Source organism: Papio anubis, chromosome 1, assembly GCF_008728515.1.
Source record: "Papio anubis isolate 15944 chromosome 1, Panubis1.0, whole genome shotgun sequence".
NCBI lineage: Eukaryota > Metazoa > Chordata > Mammalia > Primates > Cercopithecidae > Papio > Papio anubis.
Genome location: NC_044976.1, coordinates 98,832,547 through 98,851,471, shown reverse-complemented (window position 1 = coordinate 98,851,471; position 18,925 = coordinate 98,832,547). Strand labels below are relative to the sequence as shown.

Genomic DNA, 18,925 nt, shown 5'->3' with positions numbered 1-18,925 from the left:
TAAAACCAAGTGAGTGAAGATGTGATTCTTAAAGCTTTGCTACCTCATTCTACCAGCTTGCCACACATAGCAGTTTGACCATGAACTGATCTTCCCTGTCATTCCACAAATATTAAGATAACACAGTGTTTTGTTTTGTTTTGTTTTTTAAAGAGATGAGGTCTTACTATTTTGCCCATTTTGCCCAGGCTGGAGTGCAGTGGCTATTCAAAGGCACAATCATAGCTCACTGTTGGCCTTGAACTCCTGGGCTGAAGAGATCATCCCACCTCAGCCTCTGGAGTAACTGGGGCTATCAGTGCATGCCACCATGTCTGGCTGAGAATACAGATTTTAATCAACGAAGTGTGAGGTTTTGATATAGAGATTTCAATCACTTAGTCTCTCATAATTTTGAATTACACCACTTTTTTTAATCAAGGAGGGGCTTTAAGCTAAACCAAGATCAGGGGAAGAGGACAAAGTACACAATTATTTGTTAATAAAAACAATGAAACAATAGTAATAGAAATCGTGGTCTTCTAATTGTAAAATGTTAAGAGTTTTTAACTTAAAAGGCAGATTTTAGTTCAACTTAATGCAACAACTAGTTAGTTTGAAAAATGAGTATAACCGAGAAGACAATGACAGAGTTTTTCAGCTAGAGGAAATAATTTTTACTAACATTCAGTGGAGGATGTTTAGAAAATGGTGATTAGATTTATTGTAGCAAGGTCATAGATGCAATAACATGGAGACAGATTGGGGAGACAGGCAAAAAAGTCCTAATTGTGACCTAGTTTTGGAAAGCAGAGAGAGAATACATAAAAGACGATTAGGAGACAGAATTGGTAATTGAATGAAGATGAGAAAAGGGAGTTTATAATGAATGTTTTTGGTTTAGAGAGCGACTGGATAGACAGTGATGCTAAGATGGAGATTGAAGTACAGAAGATGGGTTGGCGAGTAGAATCAGGTGGTAGAGGCAGAAGATGATTTCTAATTTTGGCAGTCATTTTTCTTTTGAGGAGTTTCTCTCTGGCTGCCCAGGCTGGAGTGCAATGGCACAATCTCGGCTCACTTGGCAACCTCCGCCTCCCAGGTTCAAGCAATTCTCCTGCCTCAGCCTCCTGAGTAGCTGAGATTACAGGTATGCGCCACCACACCCAGCTAATTTTGTATTTTTAGTAGAGACAGGGTTTCACCATATTGGTCAGGCTGGTCTCGAACTCCTGACCTCAGGTGATTCACCTGCCTTGGCCTCCCAAAGTGCTGGGATTACAGGCGTAACCCACCGCACCTGGCCCTTAGCAGTAAATTTGATGCACTTGTGGAACATGCAAGTTGTGGTAATTGTATAGGTGAATCTAAAGTTCAAGAAGAGGTTTGTTGAATCTGAAAATTGTGCAGGACAAGAAATAGCTGTATGCATATCCCACATAGTCACTTTCTCATGATATGTGAAGACAAATTAACAGTTAGGAAAACAATAATCCTGACCTAAGGCTGGCATGTTGAAGGACAAACTTATCTTCCGTTAAGGTACTTGATACCATTGTCAGAAACATACCATTAAGCTAAATGGGCCACAGAACTGTTTCCGTATGATAATTCTTGGATGTGTATGAATATTTTATGAAACATAAATGCGATTATGCCTGTTGTAGAATATTGTTTATTTCTGGGCATAAATTGTTGAATGATGCAAAACAAATTTTATGACACAAATTAGTATTGCTTGACACAATAAAAAAAAGATTAATTATTTAATGATATAATATCTTCATTTAGGTTCCCTTGATTGGGGACATGGGTAACTAACTTAAAAAACAAACTACCTTACTTTAATAGCATTTGACATAAAACTTATAACAAGGAAAAAAAAGTTAACGACTTAAAGAGATAATACAATCAAAGCCTATTGTGTTATTAAAAATAGATTCACGAGTTACTACCACTACTATTTCCAGTTAATATTTATTGAATTACTCTGTGCTTGGAACTGTTCTATGCATTTTACTTGTGTTATCTCATTTGATACTCACAACAACCTTGTGAGGTAGGTATTATTATCATCATCATCCCCATTTTAAGAGGAGAAAATAGAGGCACAAAGAGATTAAGTGGCATGCCCAAGGTCGCACAACTCAAAGATGGTAGGGTTGGAATTTGAACCGAGGCAGTCTGACAAGATATATGAGACTAAAGTCAGGAATTTTAAATTGGTTAGGCTTCTTATTTACAAATCATGTAATCATAGAACTACAGGATAAAAATAGTTACCTCAGAATATCATAATCTCTAAAATTAGTAATTCTGAACCTTTGTCTTGGCAAATGTACCATAAATTAAGACAATTTTTACAAATAAAGGCAGAAACAAAATAGGGATAAGATGCAGAAGAGAGTAACAGTCCTACCATATGTTTGGTTTAATATTTTCTTGTGCATAGAAACCAGTCATGTGTTAAATAAGGCCTAAATTTGAGGTTTTTAGTTTCATTATCTAATTTCTACTTTATTCCAAATTATTTTCCCAAACAGAAGAGAACATACTTATTGTTTGTGCCTATATATGTAAAAAATGACCTGATAAAAGATATGAGATAGCTAATCAACTCCAGAAGTTATTTCAAATTTGTGAATTATGTTTGTAAGTATCTTTTTGGAAGTTCTAACTAGATAATTATCCAACAAAATAATTAAGTGAAATAATCTTCTTTCTTTGAAAATAGCTCTTAAGTTTTGTGTTTGTCATGGACAGATTCTGACAATATATACATGTATGGTTCTGGAAATTTGAAGGTGACTTCATTAATTGTGTGTATTAATTGTGAACATCTCTGAATTGTTTGCATTTGAGAAAATCATAATTGTGCTTTTCAGGTCTGTAGGGAAAAATGTCCACATACAAGTCAAATTCTCAGATTGGCCCTTGTTACAATCAATCACTACCTCTTGAACTTGAGAAATAAAAAATATTAAATAAAATCAAAGGAAGATAAATTTCCAAAATTAATACAAACAGAAATATGCTAATTATGTGTTGACATGTATGTTTCAGATCACCAAGTCAACGGTTCAACTACTTTACCAATCTCCATAAATACGGATGGATAACATAATTCAAGATGCCCTTCTAAAGAGGATTACTTTGGTGAATTCTCTAATGTTTGGATTTCTGAAGTAAAAAGAAAAGCTATTACCAAAGTTTAATGAGGCCACAGCATTTTTTAAAGTTCATATTATTTGCTATTTAAAGTATATATTTTTTAATATAAAAATATAATTAAAAATTTTTTTTGGTGGAAGACAGATGATGCTCAAATTTCTTTTCCATTAAGCAGTTGTTTCTGGTGATGAAGAATGATTTGGTAAAGCAGTTAACAAAACATTTTCCAAAGACACCAGAGGGTCTGTATAGTACTGCAAAGCAGGACTGAATCCCTTCTGCTGCAAATACTGGATTCGACCTTGGTCAATCAGCAATTTACAAAGATGCCCTATTTTCTTCTTTTCTTCAACACTAAGAAGCCTAAATTGAATAAACACATACAAAACATTGTTAAAATTTTGTAAAAGTTTATAAAAAATTATTTTTGTCACTTCCATTTATTGAGAGAATGTTAACTAACCCATAATGTACTAAGTACTTTATCCCATGCTTCCAAGACACATTATATTTATGACCACAATAAGAGATGTGTATATTTTAGCTTATTCTAAAATTAGATTATACATTTTCATGAATTGTTGATAATAGTCATCTAAAGTACAGTATAATACAATATTTCTCCTTTAGTGTCATACATTACAAAAGTAGTCTCTTACCCAGGCAAACTATCAGCGCCATCATCTGTGATTCTGTATCCTCCATCATCATGCTCTTCACTATCATCATTCTGATTATCTTGTCTCTTTGTGGTACTATTTGAGGTTTCCAAAGATGTTTTCCGCATCCCACAAGTTGCCCAACTACTCATTCGCTGGAAATAGTGGAATTCCACTGCTCCAAGGCCTAGAGCCCTGAAATATTCTTTGCCCACATAATGTCTCCAATCACACCTGTGGTGACAACAGAGTGCAATAACAATGCCAGCCACAGGGTTCCACTTCTCTGGGACATTTTTTTCATTTCCTTCCTTGGCCAAAGTGTAAATTTCTTTTTCTGTTTTATCATTCTTTATGCGTTTGGCTAAAGGTTCTTCATTCCTTTCCTCAAAACTGGCAGCATAGGTTTCAATCAAACATCGTAATGCAAGATCTGCAAACACAATTATGTGGCCCCCCGAAACCACATCATCTTTAAAAATAAATATTTTTTACATTTATTAAGCAGTACTGTTTTTAAAAACCCAACAATAGAAACAGCAAAAACCTACTCAGCTTTATATTTGTAATAATTATATGGTGAATTATCAACTTCGTTCAAATTTGCTCTTCTTACTATCTTCTCAGTTTCTTTAATGATTTATTCTGCGTAAAGCCTAATTTCCAATAAAGCTATCTGAAGCTTAAGATCTACAATTTGAAGAACTTTTACCCAGCTACCTGAATTGTCTCTCACTTTTCCTACCTTAGCTGAGGAAATGACTTGTACAGGAAAACTTTATTCACTTACACTTACATTCTAGTTTAAGAAAGGAAAAAAGGAAGGAAGGAAGGGAGGGAGGGAGCGAGGGAGGGAAGAAAGGAAGAGGGAGGGAGGGAGGAGGAAGGAAGGGCAGACAAATCTGTTTAGGTTGATGCTAAGTCAAGATGCTTGTCTTGAAGAGGCTCATAGCAAATAGTGATGAACTGAAGAGTTGAAAGAGGAGTCAGAACAGAATCTGGAAAGTAGGCCTCACTGAGTAGCCTAACTGTATTTATTCATTTATTTAACAAACATTTACTGAATGCCTTTCATGTGCGAAGCATTGAGGATGCAATGATTAATATACACAAACTTAAGAGGGAGATGTACTCCACATTACAATGAAAACATTTTAGTATATTTTAAAACTAAATAAATGGATTTTTGATGACTATGGCTATTTCCCATCAAAAACTCCTACATTGTTGACAATATTGGAAAGACTTCAAATGTAGGACCCACATCTTCTGTCTTAATCATTAGATTGTCATGTTGTGTCTGTTCAATCAAAAACATATACATATTTTAAAATTCTATTACCCTAAGATAAAACAAGTGACTATTAAATGATCTGATATTTCACTAGTAAATTGAATTCAATATATGAATTTAAGTCAAACATTAGAAACCCATTCTTTGGAGAAAGTGATAGCTAATCTATTATTTCATAAACTATTATTTTCTGACAAAATACATTTAGTCATTGTTTTATTCATATCTGACTTAAGTAGGTGATTTTCAGAAATGTGAATAACCAGATAAATTATTAAAAGAATTAAGCTATTTCAGGCCAGCCGCAGTGACTCACGCCTATAATTCCAGCACTTTGGGAGGCCAAGGCGGGCAGATCACATGGTCAGGAGATGGAGACCTTCCTGGCTAACATGGTGAAATCCCGTCTTTGCTAAAAATACAAAAATTAGCCAGCCGTGGTGGCACGAGCCTGTAGTCCCAGCAGTTTGGGAGGCTGAGGCAGGAGAATTGCTTGAACCTGGGAGGTGGAGGTTGCAGTGAGGCGAGATTGCGCCACTGCACTCCAGCCTGGGTGACAGAGCGAGACTCCATCTCAAAGAAAAAAAAAAAAAAGAATTAAGTTATTTCAGAATTAGAAGGAGCTTTAGCAATTTATCTCAATTCATCTGTCATAGAGAACTTAAAGGACAAAGCCACATACACAGAAAGGGACAAGGAAACACAGCAAATTGGTAGCCAACATTATTCATTCATTCCAATATTCACTGTGTTCCTGTTATATAGAAAGCATTGTACTAATATGCCATATACTCAAAAAATTCAGAGCATGGTGGAAGAATTAGATATATAAACAGGTAATTAAAATACAACAAGGTAAAGTTATGCAGAGGGTATTATGATAACACCAAGGAGGCATATCTTATTTAAGGGAGCTCCCTGAAAGTGGTGACAACGGAGGTGAAGGATGAGTAAAAACTGACCAGTTGTTTTGTTTGGGTGAATGGGTGAATGGGGGTGAAATTCCAGATATAGTAGAAATAGTACAGTATATGGAAGAGCACCCAGGGTTTGATGTTGTTGAACAGCAAAGTAGGAGACAGGGAATGCAAAAAAGAGAGGAAGGCTGAAGCCAGATTGAGACGAAAACGTTATGTCAGAGAGTTCGGACTATATCAGTAAGTACTGAAGAGTTTAAAGAGAAAGACACATTAGTTGTGTAGCAGATGGGTCTGAGATTGATTGACCAATTGAGGTCTTGCTCTGTCACCCAGGCTGCAGTGCAGTGGTGCTATCCCAGTTCACTGCAGACTCAGACTCCTAGGCTCAAGTGATTCTCCCACCTCAGCCTCCTGAATAGCTGAGACTACATGCACAAGCTATCATGCCCAGCAAATTTCTAAATTTTCTGTAGAGATGGGGTCTTGCTATGTTGCCCAAGCTAATCTTGAACTCCTAGCCTCAAGCAATCATCTCACTTCAGACTCCAGTGTTGGGTTTCCAGGCATAAGTCACTGTGCCTAGCCTGAATATTAAATATTTAAAGGACAGAAGTGGAAGGAGACTGTGAAATAAACAGAAAGAATGGCATAGATGTAGGGGAAGAACCAGGAAATAAGAGTATCGCAAAAGAGAAGAAAATGGAATTTCAAGAAGGGCAGCAACTGTGGCAGAGATGAAAGGAGGATTCAGATACAGTGAATCAAGGGTAAAAAAATTACATGGAACATGAGAAATGGCCACTGTAGGTGGCCCCAGGATGGAACTGGTTTACTTTAGAAGACTTTTATAAGGCTTAAATGAGATAAGGTATGTGAAAGTACAGTCATGCACTGCTTAACCATTGGTATATGTTTTGAGAAATGCGTTAGGCGATTTCATCATTGTGGGAACATCCGAGTGTACTACACAGACCTAGATGGTATAGTGTAGCCTACTACACACCTAGGGTGTATGGCACAGCCTATTGCTCCTAGGCTACAAACCTGTACAGCATGTTACTGAACACCGTAAGCGATTGTAATACAATGGTAAGTATTTGTGTATCTAAATACAGAAAAGGTACAGTAAAAATATGGTATAATTTTATAGGACCACTGTCATATATGAGTCCACTGCTGACCAAATCATCGTTATGTTGTACATTACTATAGTCTTAAAAACTATGAAGGCCAACACAAATATATAGTACTCAATGCCATTTCCAGCCAATATGAATATTATCTATGGACACTCCAAGTTACCCATATGGGTAGATGATGAAACTAGCAAAAGTTAGGAAGATGATGTAACAATAATTAACATTTATGGAGCACTCTTATGTGCCAGACACTTTACATGCAACCCGGTGAATTATTAATATATTAGTATCTCTGTTTTATAGATGAGGTAACCAAAGCTCAGAAAGGTTAAGTAATTTGACAAGGTTACACAACAGAGCTGAAGGCTAGACTATCTGATTCTAAAGCACATGCTGTTTCCACTTTACCATGCTAGATCTGGTGGATCAAAGTGCTAAGACAAGACATCTTAGATTTTTTTTTTTTGTCTAACATTTATTTTTTTCTTTTTCCCCAGAATCCTGAAACACAATAGTCTTTTAATGGGAGAGGTTTCTGAGTTCTTCCTAAGGAACTATTCTACAAAAAATCAGTAGCTTCTGGGTGGAAAAATACAGTTTCCATAAATGGTCTTATTTTCCTTTTCTGGTTGAAATTTAACCCAAAGAACTTTAAAGTCTAATGTGATGCAGTATTTACATACAAAACTCTTAATTCATCCTGCAAAATGGCCAAAATGAGCAGATAAATAGGAAAGCTATGCATCTAATAAAGCACAGAGCCAGTGCTCTATAAAGATTAATGAGTTGTAAACATAAGATATCTTATTCAAAAGAGGCCACTGAAATGGTTGGGGCCAGGTTAGGTCAAAACTTAATGCATTAATGTAAACACTATTAGTATGGTTACATACCTGTTGCCATACCACACAGATGCTTTCCAATTCCTACCACAGGTAGTTTTCCTTCTCTTAGCACAGGAATCTTGTCTGAAATGGAAATGAGAATTAAGTTAACTGTCTAGTGAAAGAAAGTACATATTATTGTGGCCTTCCAAAAGAAATAACTAATTAGAGTCTCTGAATTTTAGCCTGAAAGAGACTCAAAGAAAAAATTCTCACTTTATGGAACACAACATATAACATAAGAACTTGTTTAGGGTTCATAATATCAGAAAGTTAATATATTCAGTTAAATAATTTTAAATACAGTGATTTCTATACAAATGCTGGGTTGCTTTTCATGGCTGGATTAAAATTAGTGAATGGAAGAGGTTGTGAAGATATGTTTGCATTATTTTCTTTGGATAATCTGAAAAATAGAAAAGGTATAAAAAGGGCACTACAGAAGTTGATTGAGGAGTGTTTGTGTGTGTATGTGTCTGTGTGTGTTTTGTGTATGGAATGTGAATTCCACAGTGATGACTTCTTTTCTCTTGTACAATTTAAAATTTTAGGAAGTATCTTTTACACATTAGCTAGGCAGAGAAATACCTCATTTTCTTTAATGGTTTAGGTAAAGTCATGTTAACTGCAGGCAGAAGGCTAGTTTATAGTTTGAACGGACTCAAAAAAATTTAAACAGGACAAAGAAACAACATAAGTACATATTATAAAAACTTTTAAACTCTTCCCTAACACTTCATTTCCACTTGATACTGAAAATTTTAAAAATTCTCAACCTTAATTCAATTTACATCTATTTACACACTATATAAAACATTCTATATTAACAATGGATTGATTTGACTGTTTTCTCTGAAGCACCGTTCTGCATGATTGGATTTCTAAGCAACCTCAGAGTTTGAAACAGTTATGATTTATTTGTAGAGCAATGGAAAGTTACACAACTTACTCAAACACAAGTGTTGAATATCAATTTGAAGTCTTTCAAACACTGAATTTTTCTTTCTGTGTTTTCCATCCACCTGCACAAACAGAACATTATTGTAATAATGACTTCTTATGTTTAAAAAGGATTTATGAAAATAAAAAGATTTTTGTTTTCAAAATTCAGAGCAACAGAATATATTTAAAAATGAAGACTGTACATTCTTTGATGAGAACTTCAAAATATTAGACTTTTAAAAAAAGATTTGAAAATGTTTATCAATTATGTAAACATAGACATCATTTCCTTTAACCCTAAAAATTCCCAATTCACTGACAAAGGAACTGAAGTTCACAGATCTTAAGTCATTTATGTAAGATTGTCTACTAGCTCTTTTATCTTTGTCACTCTTCATATACTATTTTTGGTTTGTTCCTCCTCTTGCTCTCCTGAAAGATCACAACCATTCTAACCTATACCTATGTGCCCATGACCTACTGATCTACATTTGTGGCTCAGGCCTCTCCAGTGAGCATCAGACACATACTCAGTTGTGAACTAGAAAGCTCTACTTCACCAGCAAACTGGGCACATCCAGAACTGAACTCATTATTTCTGTCTCCAAAACCCTCCTTCCTCTTGCTCCCCCCTTATCTCAGGAAAGAACACCATTTAGTCACCTAAGTCATAAAAATTCTACCCAAAATTACTCCTTATCTCTCATATTCAATTACTAATAAATCACCAACTCTTGTGGCTTCCAACACCTTCACATTTCTCATACTGTTGCTCTCCTCTCCATCCCAATGCAATAGCTTTAGCTCTGGCCTCTCTCTTACTTGGATTGTTGGACAAAAATTATCTTTATTATTAATCTCTCTACTTCAAGTGTCAGACTCTTCTAATATAGTTTTAATGGTGCTGCTAGGATAAACTTTGAAAAATTCCCTTCTACTTTACCAACTCTTATATATTATTTCAATCTCATCTCAACTGTCACTTCTACGAAAACTTCTATGACCCACACTAAACTGAAGTTGCTGCTCTATCTTCATGCTCCCATAGGATTGGGTACTTACCACTATCAAAACACACTTAGCATACTGAACACAAATATTTATATGTCTACTCCACTAGACATAAGCTTCTTCAAAGCCAAGAACTAAATCTTTTTTCTATTGTACCCCCACCAGACAGCAGCATAGTCAAACTCCTTCCTTAGCATAAAATATGAGATCTTCTATAGGCTAGCCATGCTCTCCAGTCTCATCATTGCTGAACTCTACTTTGCAACATGTACTCCCATTAAACAGGAATGTTTCCAAGTTATTTCATGTATTTGGTTACATTGTTCTTGCTTCCTAGAATGCTTCTCAAACTCTCTAACAAACACCAATTCACCTTTCAAGATTTAGTTCAAGCATCACCTTTTCTGCGTAGTCATTCTCCATCTCTTCCCTGCAATAAAACTTGTCACTCCTGTCTTTGAAACCACGCTGTACTCTGTGCAGACCTTTCTCGTATTTTAACACTTTACTATAGTAATTTATGTATTTGCCTGGGTCTCTTTTCTAAATATAAGTAATAGAGTGGCTGGGCACAGTGGCTCACGCTTGTAATCCCAGTACTTCGGGAGGCTAAGGTGGGAGGAGGGCTTGAGCCCAGGAGTTCGAGACCAGCCTGGGCAACAAAGTGAGACCCTGTCTCCACAAAAAATTTTTCAAAATTAGCTGGGCATGGTGGTGCGTGACTGTAGTCCCAGCTACTCATGAGGCTCAAATGGGAGGATTATATGAGCTGAGGAGGTCAAGGCTGCAGTGAGCCAAGGTCCTGCCACTGTACTTCAGCCTGGGTGGGGCCTGGCAGTATGCTCAAAAATTGTTTAATGAATGAATGGCAAGTGGTAAAGATAGGAGTAGAACCCAAGACTTTTAACTCCTAGCTTGAGCTTGGCTCTTTCTATATATTTTCCTGTCTCTGCAAATAATTTTAAGAATTCAGATCAACAGACTATCAAAACTTAGACTAAAAAAATTCACCTTCAGTTTATCAATACAATTGGAACTAATAAAAAGCTACAACAAACAGATTTAAAAAATTCCTTTCCTTTCTTTTAAGAAATGTTTCTATCGCTTTTTTCCTGAATACAAAAAATGAAAACAAAATTTGGTTACTAACATAGAGCAATTGTTTCACTCACCTTGAATCTTGTGGTCACCTTTTCTACTAGGATGAAGTGAACTTTTTCAGCATCTTTTAAGGCAATATCAACCCAATGAGATAATTTTCCCTTTCCCGCTCCAAACTCAACAAAGCATCTTCTCGGACCAAGTAACTTTAATTTTTCAATGTTACCTAAAATAGAAGCCTGCAAACTTCACAAGATTATTTTATAAACTAGAGCAAACACATTTTGTTCAAATGGGAAAAGAGCAAGGTAATTTCTACGTAAGGCAGATGTTTTACATTGATAATTTCTACTTGACTTAAAATTTTTCTCTCTTGCTCTTAAATATTTAATATATGGTACTCAGAATCATATCCATGCCCTCATTTTTTTATATATGTTTCTATGTATTTTTTGAAATGGAAATATTTGGCATCCTGAAAGGTAAACAAAATAAAATCTTATTAATAATTACATTTAAAACACTTTCAACAAATGAACAAAGGCCATGTTTAGTAGTTACTATAGCCTAAACATACCTGCTGTTTCAGGTGCTTGGCTGCAGAATCACCATTTTTAGGGTCATTAAGTGCATCATGTAATGCTGGATGGGACATAATATGATCTTTAAGTGTAGAATTCAAACCTGTGCCAAATATAAGCACAATAGCTTAAGCAGCCAAACACGTAATTGTAGGATTCTGAACAACAGTAGTAACATATTTTAAACTAGAATGGTATCAACTCATATACCACCTAATTACTCTAAAATAATTGAACTTGCAACTTTAGGCAGTCTTACCTTCACTTGCTTTTCTCAATTTCTTAATTAACTTTTCCAACTGCTCTTCAGATAGAGAAGAAATTGGAACCTATATACAAAAATAAAACTAAATAATGTAGCCAAAAATTGCTTTAAAGTAGCATGACAGAGACTGAGTAGAGGTTTACCAATTGGGCAATTCCCATGACAGCTTAGGCTCTTCTCTCTATCAAGCCTTTTCCCTAAGCTGCCATCAGAATTGTCCAACTGCTAAATTTCTACTCCGTCTTTGCTGTGCTACTTTAATTCTCCTAACTTCCTCAAGGTCAAGAACAAGTCTAGGCTCAGAAGGGTTCAAGAATCAAAGGGGACTCAGGGCCATATTGTAGCTTGTTTTGCTATGGGGCATGAGCTAGTCTGGGAACTAACCATCTCTAACAATATTGAGTCTATAGGAAAATGCACCGTAAATTAAAAACAGATTTGCTTGAAACAAAGATTAGAACATGGCTTATTCACATCATGAAAAGAGCTTATAAATACCTTTTAAAATTAAATATTAAGTCAATGTACTTACTAATTGTTCAGGTATTTCTGTTTCATCTTTTAAGCCTGCATTAATATCTTGAATATAGAAATCCTTAACAAAAACAAAAACATAAAAGAACTGTTAATAATGTGAAGCTCACAAACATTAAACTAAAATACTGATTCTTCCCTTTATCCCCTGCTCTGCACCTGCCATCCTCCCTTCCTCCCTTCATTTCTTCATTAAATCATTATTGAGTACTTACTCAAGTCCCTAGTTTGCTTTAGGTATTGGGCACTCCACCACAGTAGACAACAAAAGAGACAAAAAGGTGTTCATGGATCTTATATTCTAGTGAGGTGTTATCTGAGTACGCACTTACAGTTTAAAGAAATTCATTTGTAACATTTATTAAAAGTTTTACAGCCTAGACTGTATACACTAGAACTGTAACAATTTTGTCTTATAGTGCTAAAGCAAAAACAGCAAAGTACTAACTACATAATGCTGCTTATCAGACATGCAGCATGACCAAAAACAGAAAGACATACATATTATAACAATAAGTCTGATTTCTTCTATTTTAAAATATTAATTAAAACTTGAAAATATAAATGTCCCATCACACTAGTTATTTAAATTAACATAATGAGGCCAGGCATAGTAGCTCAGGCCTGTAATCCTAGCACTTTGGGAGGCCAAGGCAGAAGGATCTCTTGAACCCAGGAATTTGAGACCAGCCTGGGCAATATAGGAAGACCCTGTCTCTAAAACAAACAAACAAACAAACAAACAAACAGATAATGAAATCTTTCTAGTCTGGCTTCAGAAATACAGATTCTAGGTAAGGATCTGTATTATCACTTTCCAACAGAACTTTCTGCAATGATGGAAATGTTCTACATCCGCTCTGGCCAATATGGTAGCCACTGAAATATGGCTAGTGTGACTGAGACATTAGATTTTTAATTTTATTTAGTTTTAATTCAAATTTAAATAGTCATATGTGGCTAGTGGCTAGCATACTGAACGGTGTAGATCTAGATGAATGAAACAGTACTGTTTCTACAAATCCTATTTCAAAAGTGAAAATAATTCTTGGGAACATTATGTTATGTGTAGTTAAATGGACTTTTGTTACATGGAGGCAGAAAGGTAACAGAGGCAGAAAGGTAACATCCTGCTCATGTGTTGCTAGCTTTACCTATACGCACAGAATGTGTGTTGCTAGCAATGGAAACTGGTGATTGAGTGGAATGAGTGAAGCTTGCAGGAATTACAATGTTTTACTGGATAACTGAAATAAAACTATAATAGAAAACTAGCTGTTAAGTATTAGAATTTGATGTACTCTTAGTTCAAAATGGTTGCCAAAAGTGTTCCAGGTAACTTATGTTGTAGAGTAGATTTTTAAATGTGAAAACTATTTATACTGGAGAAATTTATAACCAACTAACTTTTAATTAGTTTACAAAATTTTTAAACATTGCTCACTAGTTTTCCAAAGTAAAGCAGAATAGTGATATGCCTTTACCTGGGTTCCAAGTGTCCTACTCTACATAGTGAACCAGATAAATACTGCTTTGCATTTCTTTCTCTGTCGCATCATTCCACTGCTTTTCTCTATTTCCTTGCCACTGTGTGCTGGTATGCAGTGAAACTCACCCAAGGGGTTCCATTTTTAATAAATTTATTTATTCTCTCAAACTTTTCTCAGAACACCTATTAAACTTGCTTGCTTTAACTGAAACCTGGAACTTAGGTAAGGAAGATATTTGCAAACAAAGCCAATGTTCTCTCTTTCTATTAGAGGGGCTATGTCCTAAGTAGGTGGTGGTGGTGAGGGTCATCATTTTTCTTCTACACCATCTTAATGTAAAAATACTTTCTAAACTTATCCCATCTGGCCCAGTGGTTCTCAATCGGCAGGCATTTGGAAATGTATGGGAGTATCTTGTCAAAGTAACTGAGAGGTGCTATTGCAAGACATCCTCCCATAAGTCTCTCAATTTTCTACGAGTCTTAGAAGCAGAGGCACTGATTACCTTTTTTCCCAGACTACCTTTTCAAGGGAGGTTGTATGCCAAGCACCCTTGGAAGACAGAAATGGTGTCTCTTCCTGGATCGTACGGCAGCCCTTATTGTACAGTGTAATAAATAAATATCTACTTATGCAACAAAAGTCAGGCAGGTTTGCCTACTATCCAATTTAAAAATATTTGTATTTCTTGGCTGGATTTGGTGGCTCATGCCTATAATCCTAGCACTTTGGGAGGCTGAGGCAGGAGTATTGCTTGACACAAGCAGATCGAGACCAGCCTGGGCAACACAGAGAGAACCCTGTCTCTATAAAAAAATAAAAAAAATAAGCCAGGTGTGGTGTCATTTGCCTATAGTCCCAGCTACCCATGAGGCTGAGGTGGGAGGATTGCTTGAGTCCAGGAGTTCAAGGCTGCAGTGAGCTATGATCATTCCACTGCACTCCAGCCTTGGTGAAAGAGTGAGACCCTATCTCTTTAAATAAAATATTGTATTTCCTGAGCTTGGGTTCCTCAGCTATGAAACAAGTCCATTCCATGTGCAGCATCTACCAAGGCATTACATACCACATTTCACCATTCAATTTTACTGATCAAACACTTACAGGTTTTGGTTTCTCTCTTGAGTTACATTTTTTCAAATGCTTTGCTAGTTGATCTTCATATACTGTGCTAAATTTAAAAAGAAATTATTTCAAATGAGATTTGCGCCAATTACTGTTTCCAGCACACACACACACACAAAAAAACCCCGTATCTGATCCATACTTACTGTTTTGGATCTAAAGGACACAGGATTCTTTTCCGAGCATCTTCTTCCTAATAAATTAAGAGATACATTTATTTAAATAAAATATCAAGTTGATTGCTTACAGATACCAGATATAACTTCAGTGTCTCTGCAATCTCAAAACAAAGTAAGGAAACCTTAAAACGACGTAATGAAAAGTTGGCAAAATCAGGTCCCAAGAGTTTAACAAAAACTCTCCAGTGTAGCAGGCTTAAATATCTATGAACAAATACTGCTTTGGACAAACAAGGGTCTATAGCTTCAAACAGGTTATAGAGAAGGCCTACATATGGTGTCTGAAATCTAGGATAGCATCAACTATTATATGCATGACTATTTTCTGCACAACCAAGAAACAAAAAAAATGCTACCTATTTCATTTTATTTTAATTGACAAATAGTTGTATATATTTATCACATATTAGGTTGGTGCAAAAGTAATTGTGATTTTTATGGCAATAAAATAATATACACTATTATATATGTATGGTTTTAATACAACATGATGTTTTGAAATATGTATACATTGTGGAATGGCTAAATCAAGCTTAATTAACATGCATCACCTCACAGACTTATCATTTTTTGGAAAATGCTGCCCATTGACATATGGATTTTAAGATGTATTTTACTGGCATTGCAACTTTTTAGTATCAGTTACATCCTACTCATTCCTAAGTTACATCACTTAATGACAGTGAATACATTCTGAGAAATGTATCTTTAGGTGATTTTGTCATTGTGAAAACATCATACAGTATAGTAACACAAACCTGGATAGTATAGCCTACTGTACACCTAGCCCATATAGTATAGCCTATTGCTACTAGGCTGCAAACCTGTACAGCATGTTACCATACTAAATACTGTAGGCAATTGTAACACAATATAAGTATTTGTATATCTAAACGTATCTAAACATAGAAAAGGTACAGTAAAAATACAGTATTATAACCTTATGGGACCACTATCATATATGTGGTCTGTTGTTGAGTGAAATGTCATTATGTGCCACATGACTATATGAACTGGGAAAAAAGGAAAATTGGTAATGTTGGCAATTCTACCCAATATTCCACATGAATCTGTATAAATAGGGATCGTATAACAGTTAAGAACACAGGCCAGCCAGACTGCCTAGGTATGATACCCAGCTCTATCTACCGGCTACGATCCCTATGACCTTAGTTAGGTAGGCTTACTGCCTCATCTGAAAGGTGAGAACAAAAATATGTCTTACCTCCTAAGGTTTGAACAAATTAAGTCAGCTAATAGTTAAAAAAACGAAACAAAACTGCCTAGCACAGTGCTGGCCATAAAGTAAGTGGCGACTAAGTGTCTGTTATTATTATTCTTTTAAAAATTTATTTCTGTTTGAACGTGCCTCTCAGCATGTCCATGAAGCTATTCACACTGAATTTCATGGGAAAACTAAGAAATTTTCATTTTTTTGGAAAATATTGTATATTCAATAAACTGTGTTATTATTTCTTCCTTATTGCTGGCTTTAAATCCTAACCTCCATGTAAAAGACTCTTCTAACCCCCAAAGCCTAACCATAGCATAGGAAAAAAAAAGCACATTTAAAATTTATTAGTTGAATTTAGAAACAGGAATTCTGAATCTTGGCACTACTGATGTTTTGGGCTGGTGATTCTTTTGAGGGGGTGAGTGCAGGGGGTGTCCCGTGATTTGTAGGAGGTTTAGCAGCATTTCTGGTCTCTATCCATTAGATGTTAGTGATACTCCTCAGTTTGACAACCAAAATGTCTTCATTTTGCCAAGTGTCCACTGGGGACAAAATCAGTCCCTGTCGAGAACCACTGCGTAAACATGAGTTAAAGTGGTGTCATCACAGCTACATATGACACTTAGAAAAAAAGATGGAAACACAACATTCAGTTATATCATAAATTACAGATTCAGGAGGATAGCCACAATTTAAAACCAGATAGTAGTCATGAAAAGTGTTTCCACTTGATGTTTTGCAGTCTCTCTTCAAGGGACTAATGACGATATGTCGTTCCTCTCTAGGAATACTGATCGGCTTGTAAGGATTTATTCGTATTCTACTATCATCACCATTTGTATTCGTCTTCCATATATCTGGATAAGGTGGAGTCTAAAACATTCTCCTATCATAACTCTCATTCTTCAACAACAGATGTTTGCCAGTCCCCTCAAGACCAGTTAATACGACTATGGGCATAATTCAGAGTTCCCACAGCAAGTCACGTCTCCCATATTCCATAACAAGAATGTCCTTTTTTCAGTATGCTTCACTTTTGGTAAATGCCAGTCAAAACAAAATAGGAAGTAGGCTATAACTACGATAGGGAGTGGCAGATGAAGGGGGTCAGGGGACTGATCTGCACTGGATATTGTCTAGAAGAATAAACTCCTTAAGAAATAAAATAATGCAAATAATACTGGACATTCAGAAGCATGAAATCAGATGCTGATCGCTTTGGTTTATTCTTTATAGTTCTATTAGACATGCTCTCTTCCGATCAGCATTTTGCTCCTCTGGTTTTTATTTTCCCATCTCACATATATCCTAAAGTAATATACATACATACAAATATACAGTGTTTTATAGTACATTTATATGCATAACTATTATCAAACAAAATTGTATGCTTTGTTCTCAGTTGTAAAAGGTCAATTCGTATATATTTAAAAATCTTTCCTTCCTATTCCAGCAAAGTTGCATTCTTAAAAACTGTAAATCGAAAAAAACATTTTTTTTTTTTCTTTTTTGAGATTCAGTCTGGCTGTCACCCAGGCTGGAATGCAGTGGCGTGATCTTGGCTTATTGCCACCTCCACCTCCTGGGTTCAAGCGATTCTCCTGCCTCGGCCTCCCGAGTAGCTGGGGTTACAGGCGCGCGCCACCACGCCCAGCTGATTTTCTTATTTTCAGTAGAGAGAGAAATGTCACCGTGTTGGCCAGGCTGGTCTCGAGCTCCTGACCTCAAGTCATCCGCCCGCCTCGGCCTTCCAAAGTGCTGAGATTACAGGCGTGAGCCTCCGCGCCGGGCCTCAAGTCTAAATTTTTAAAAGAAAGTTTTTTCCAACCGCATTCACGAGAAGTGCTTCTCTTTCACGAAATAACAATTAGAACACAACTAGTGAAACCTTCAGGACTTCAATCACTGCTTTTTCTAAACTACCATTTTCCAGCAGGGAGACGGAGCGGTAGCTTGGGGTAAAATTAAAACCTAGCATTACCATGAGTTAAGATCAAGATAAATGGGTCACTGCCGGCGCTTTGCTTGGTAAACTAAATCATTTCTCATCACTAGAACTCATAATCGGTCGGCAAGGAGGGCAAAACTGGGTTTACTAAAGTGAAAGCTGGAGGATCCGGGGGACACAAGCAGAAACCTGTCAAAGAGGGGAGGGGCCGGGTTCCAGCACCGACAGGACCAGGATACTTATTTCCGACTCTGGAGAGAGTAGGGCGATACCACACCTCCGCGGCTCCAGCGTGTTCACCACAAAATCTTTTCCCTGCGGCCACCACCATCCTGCAGAACCGTTTCTTCTTTTCCACATAGTAACCGCATCTACCCTCAGCTGGAAAACCAGTCGCGTGCGGCGACGACGCGGAGGTCGCCATAATTCAGGGCTCACTTCGGTTGTCCAGCACCCGGCAACCAGAAGA

At 36.4% G+C, this 18,925-nt stretch overlaps 2 protein-coding genes across 3 annotated transcripts in view; one reads left to right on the top strand and one right to left on the bottom strand.

Moving 5' to 3' along the window:
- Positions 1 to 3,549, top strand: part of LRRC39 (leucine rich repeat containing 39) — a 32,756-nt gene extending 29,207 nt beyond the window's left edge. For both annotated transcript variants that reach the window (XM_021921254.1, XM_009213651.1), the window contains exon 9: positions 3,043 to 3,549. In XM_021921254.1, the coding sequence (XP_021776946.1) occupies positions 3,043 to 3,098 (56 nt within the window). In that variant the 3' untranslated portion in view covers positions 3,099 to 3,549. The remainder of the gene's footprint in view (positions 1 to 3,042) is intronic.
- Positions 1,635 to 18,909, bottom strand: TRMT13 (tRNA methyltransferase 13 homolog). Its single transcript, XM_003892259.5, has 11 exons — positions 18,734 to 18,909; positions 15,242 to 15,288; positions 15,075 to 15,141; positions 12,479 to 12,541; positions 11,941 to 12,010; positions 11,678 to 11,784; positions 11,172 to 11,339; positions 8,996 to 9,068; positions 8,056 to 8,130; positions 3,810 to 4,242; positions 1,635 to 3,513 (listed from the first exon to the last, which is right to left on the bottom strand). The coding sequence occupies exons 1-11, from the start codon at positions 18,878 to 18,880 to the stop codon at positions 3,318 to 3,320; spliced, it is 1,446 nt and encodes a 481-aa protein (XP_003892308.1). The 5' UTR covers positions 18,881 to 18,909; the 3' UTR covers positions 1,635 to 3,317.
- Positions 18,910 to 18,925: the final 16 nt, after the last annotated feature.

Coding starts and splice junctions, on each gene's coding strand:
- TRMT13 (XM_003892259.5), bottom strand. CDS start 18,880: ATGGCGACCTCCGCGTCGTCGCCGCACGCGACTGGTTTTCCAGCTGAG. Junction 15,142..15,241: donor TGTCCTTTAGATCCAAAACA/GTAAGTATGGAT, acceptor TTTTAAATTTAG/CACAGTATATGAAGATCAAC. Junction 12,011..12,478: donor CAGAAATACCTGAACAATTA/GTAAGTACATTG, acceptor TTTTGTATATAG/GTTCCAATTTCTTCTCTATC.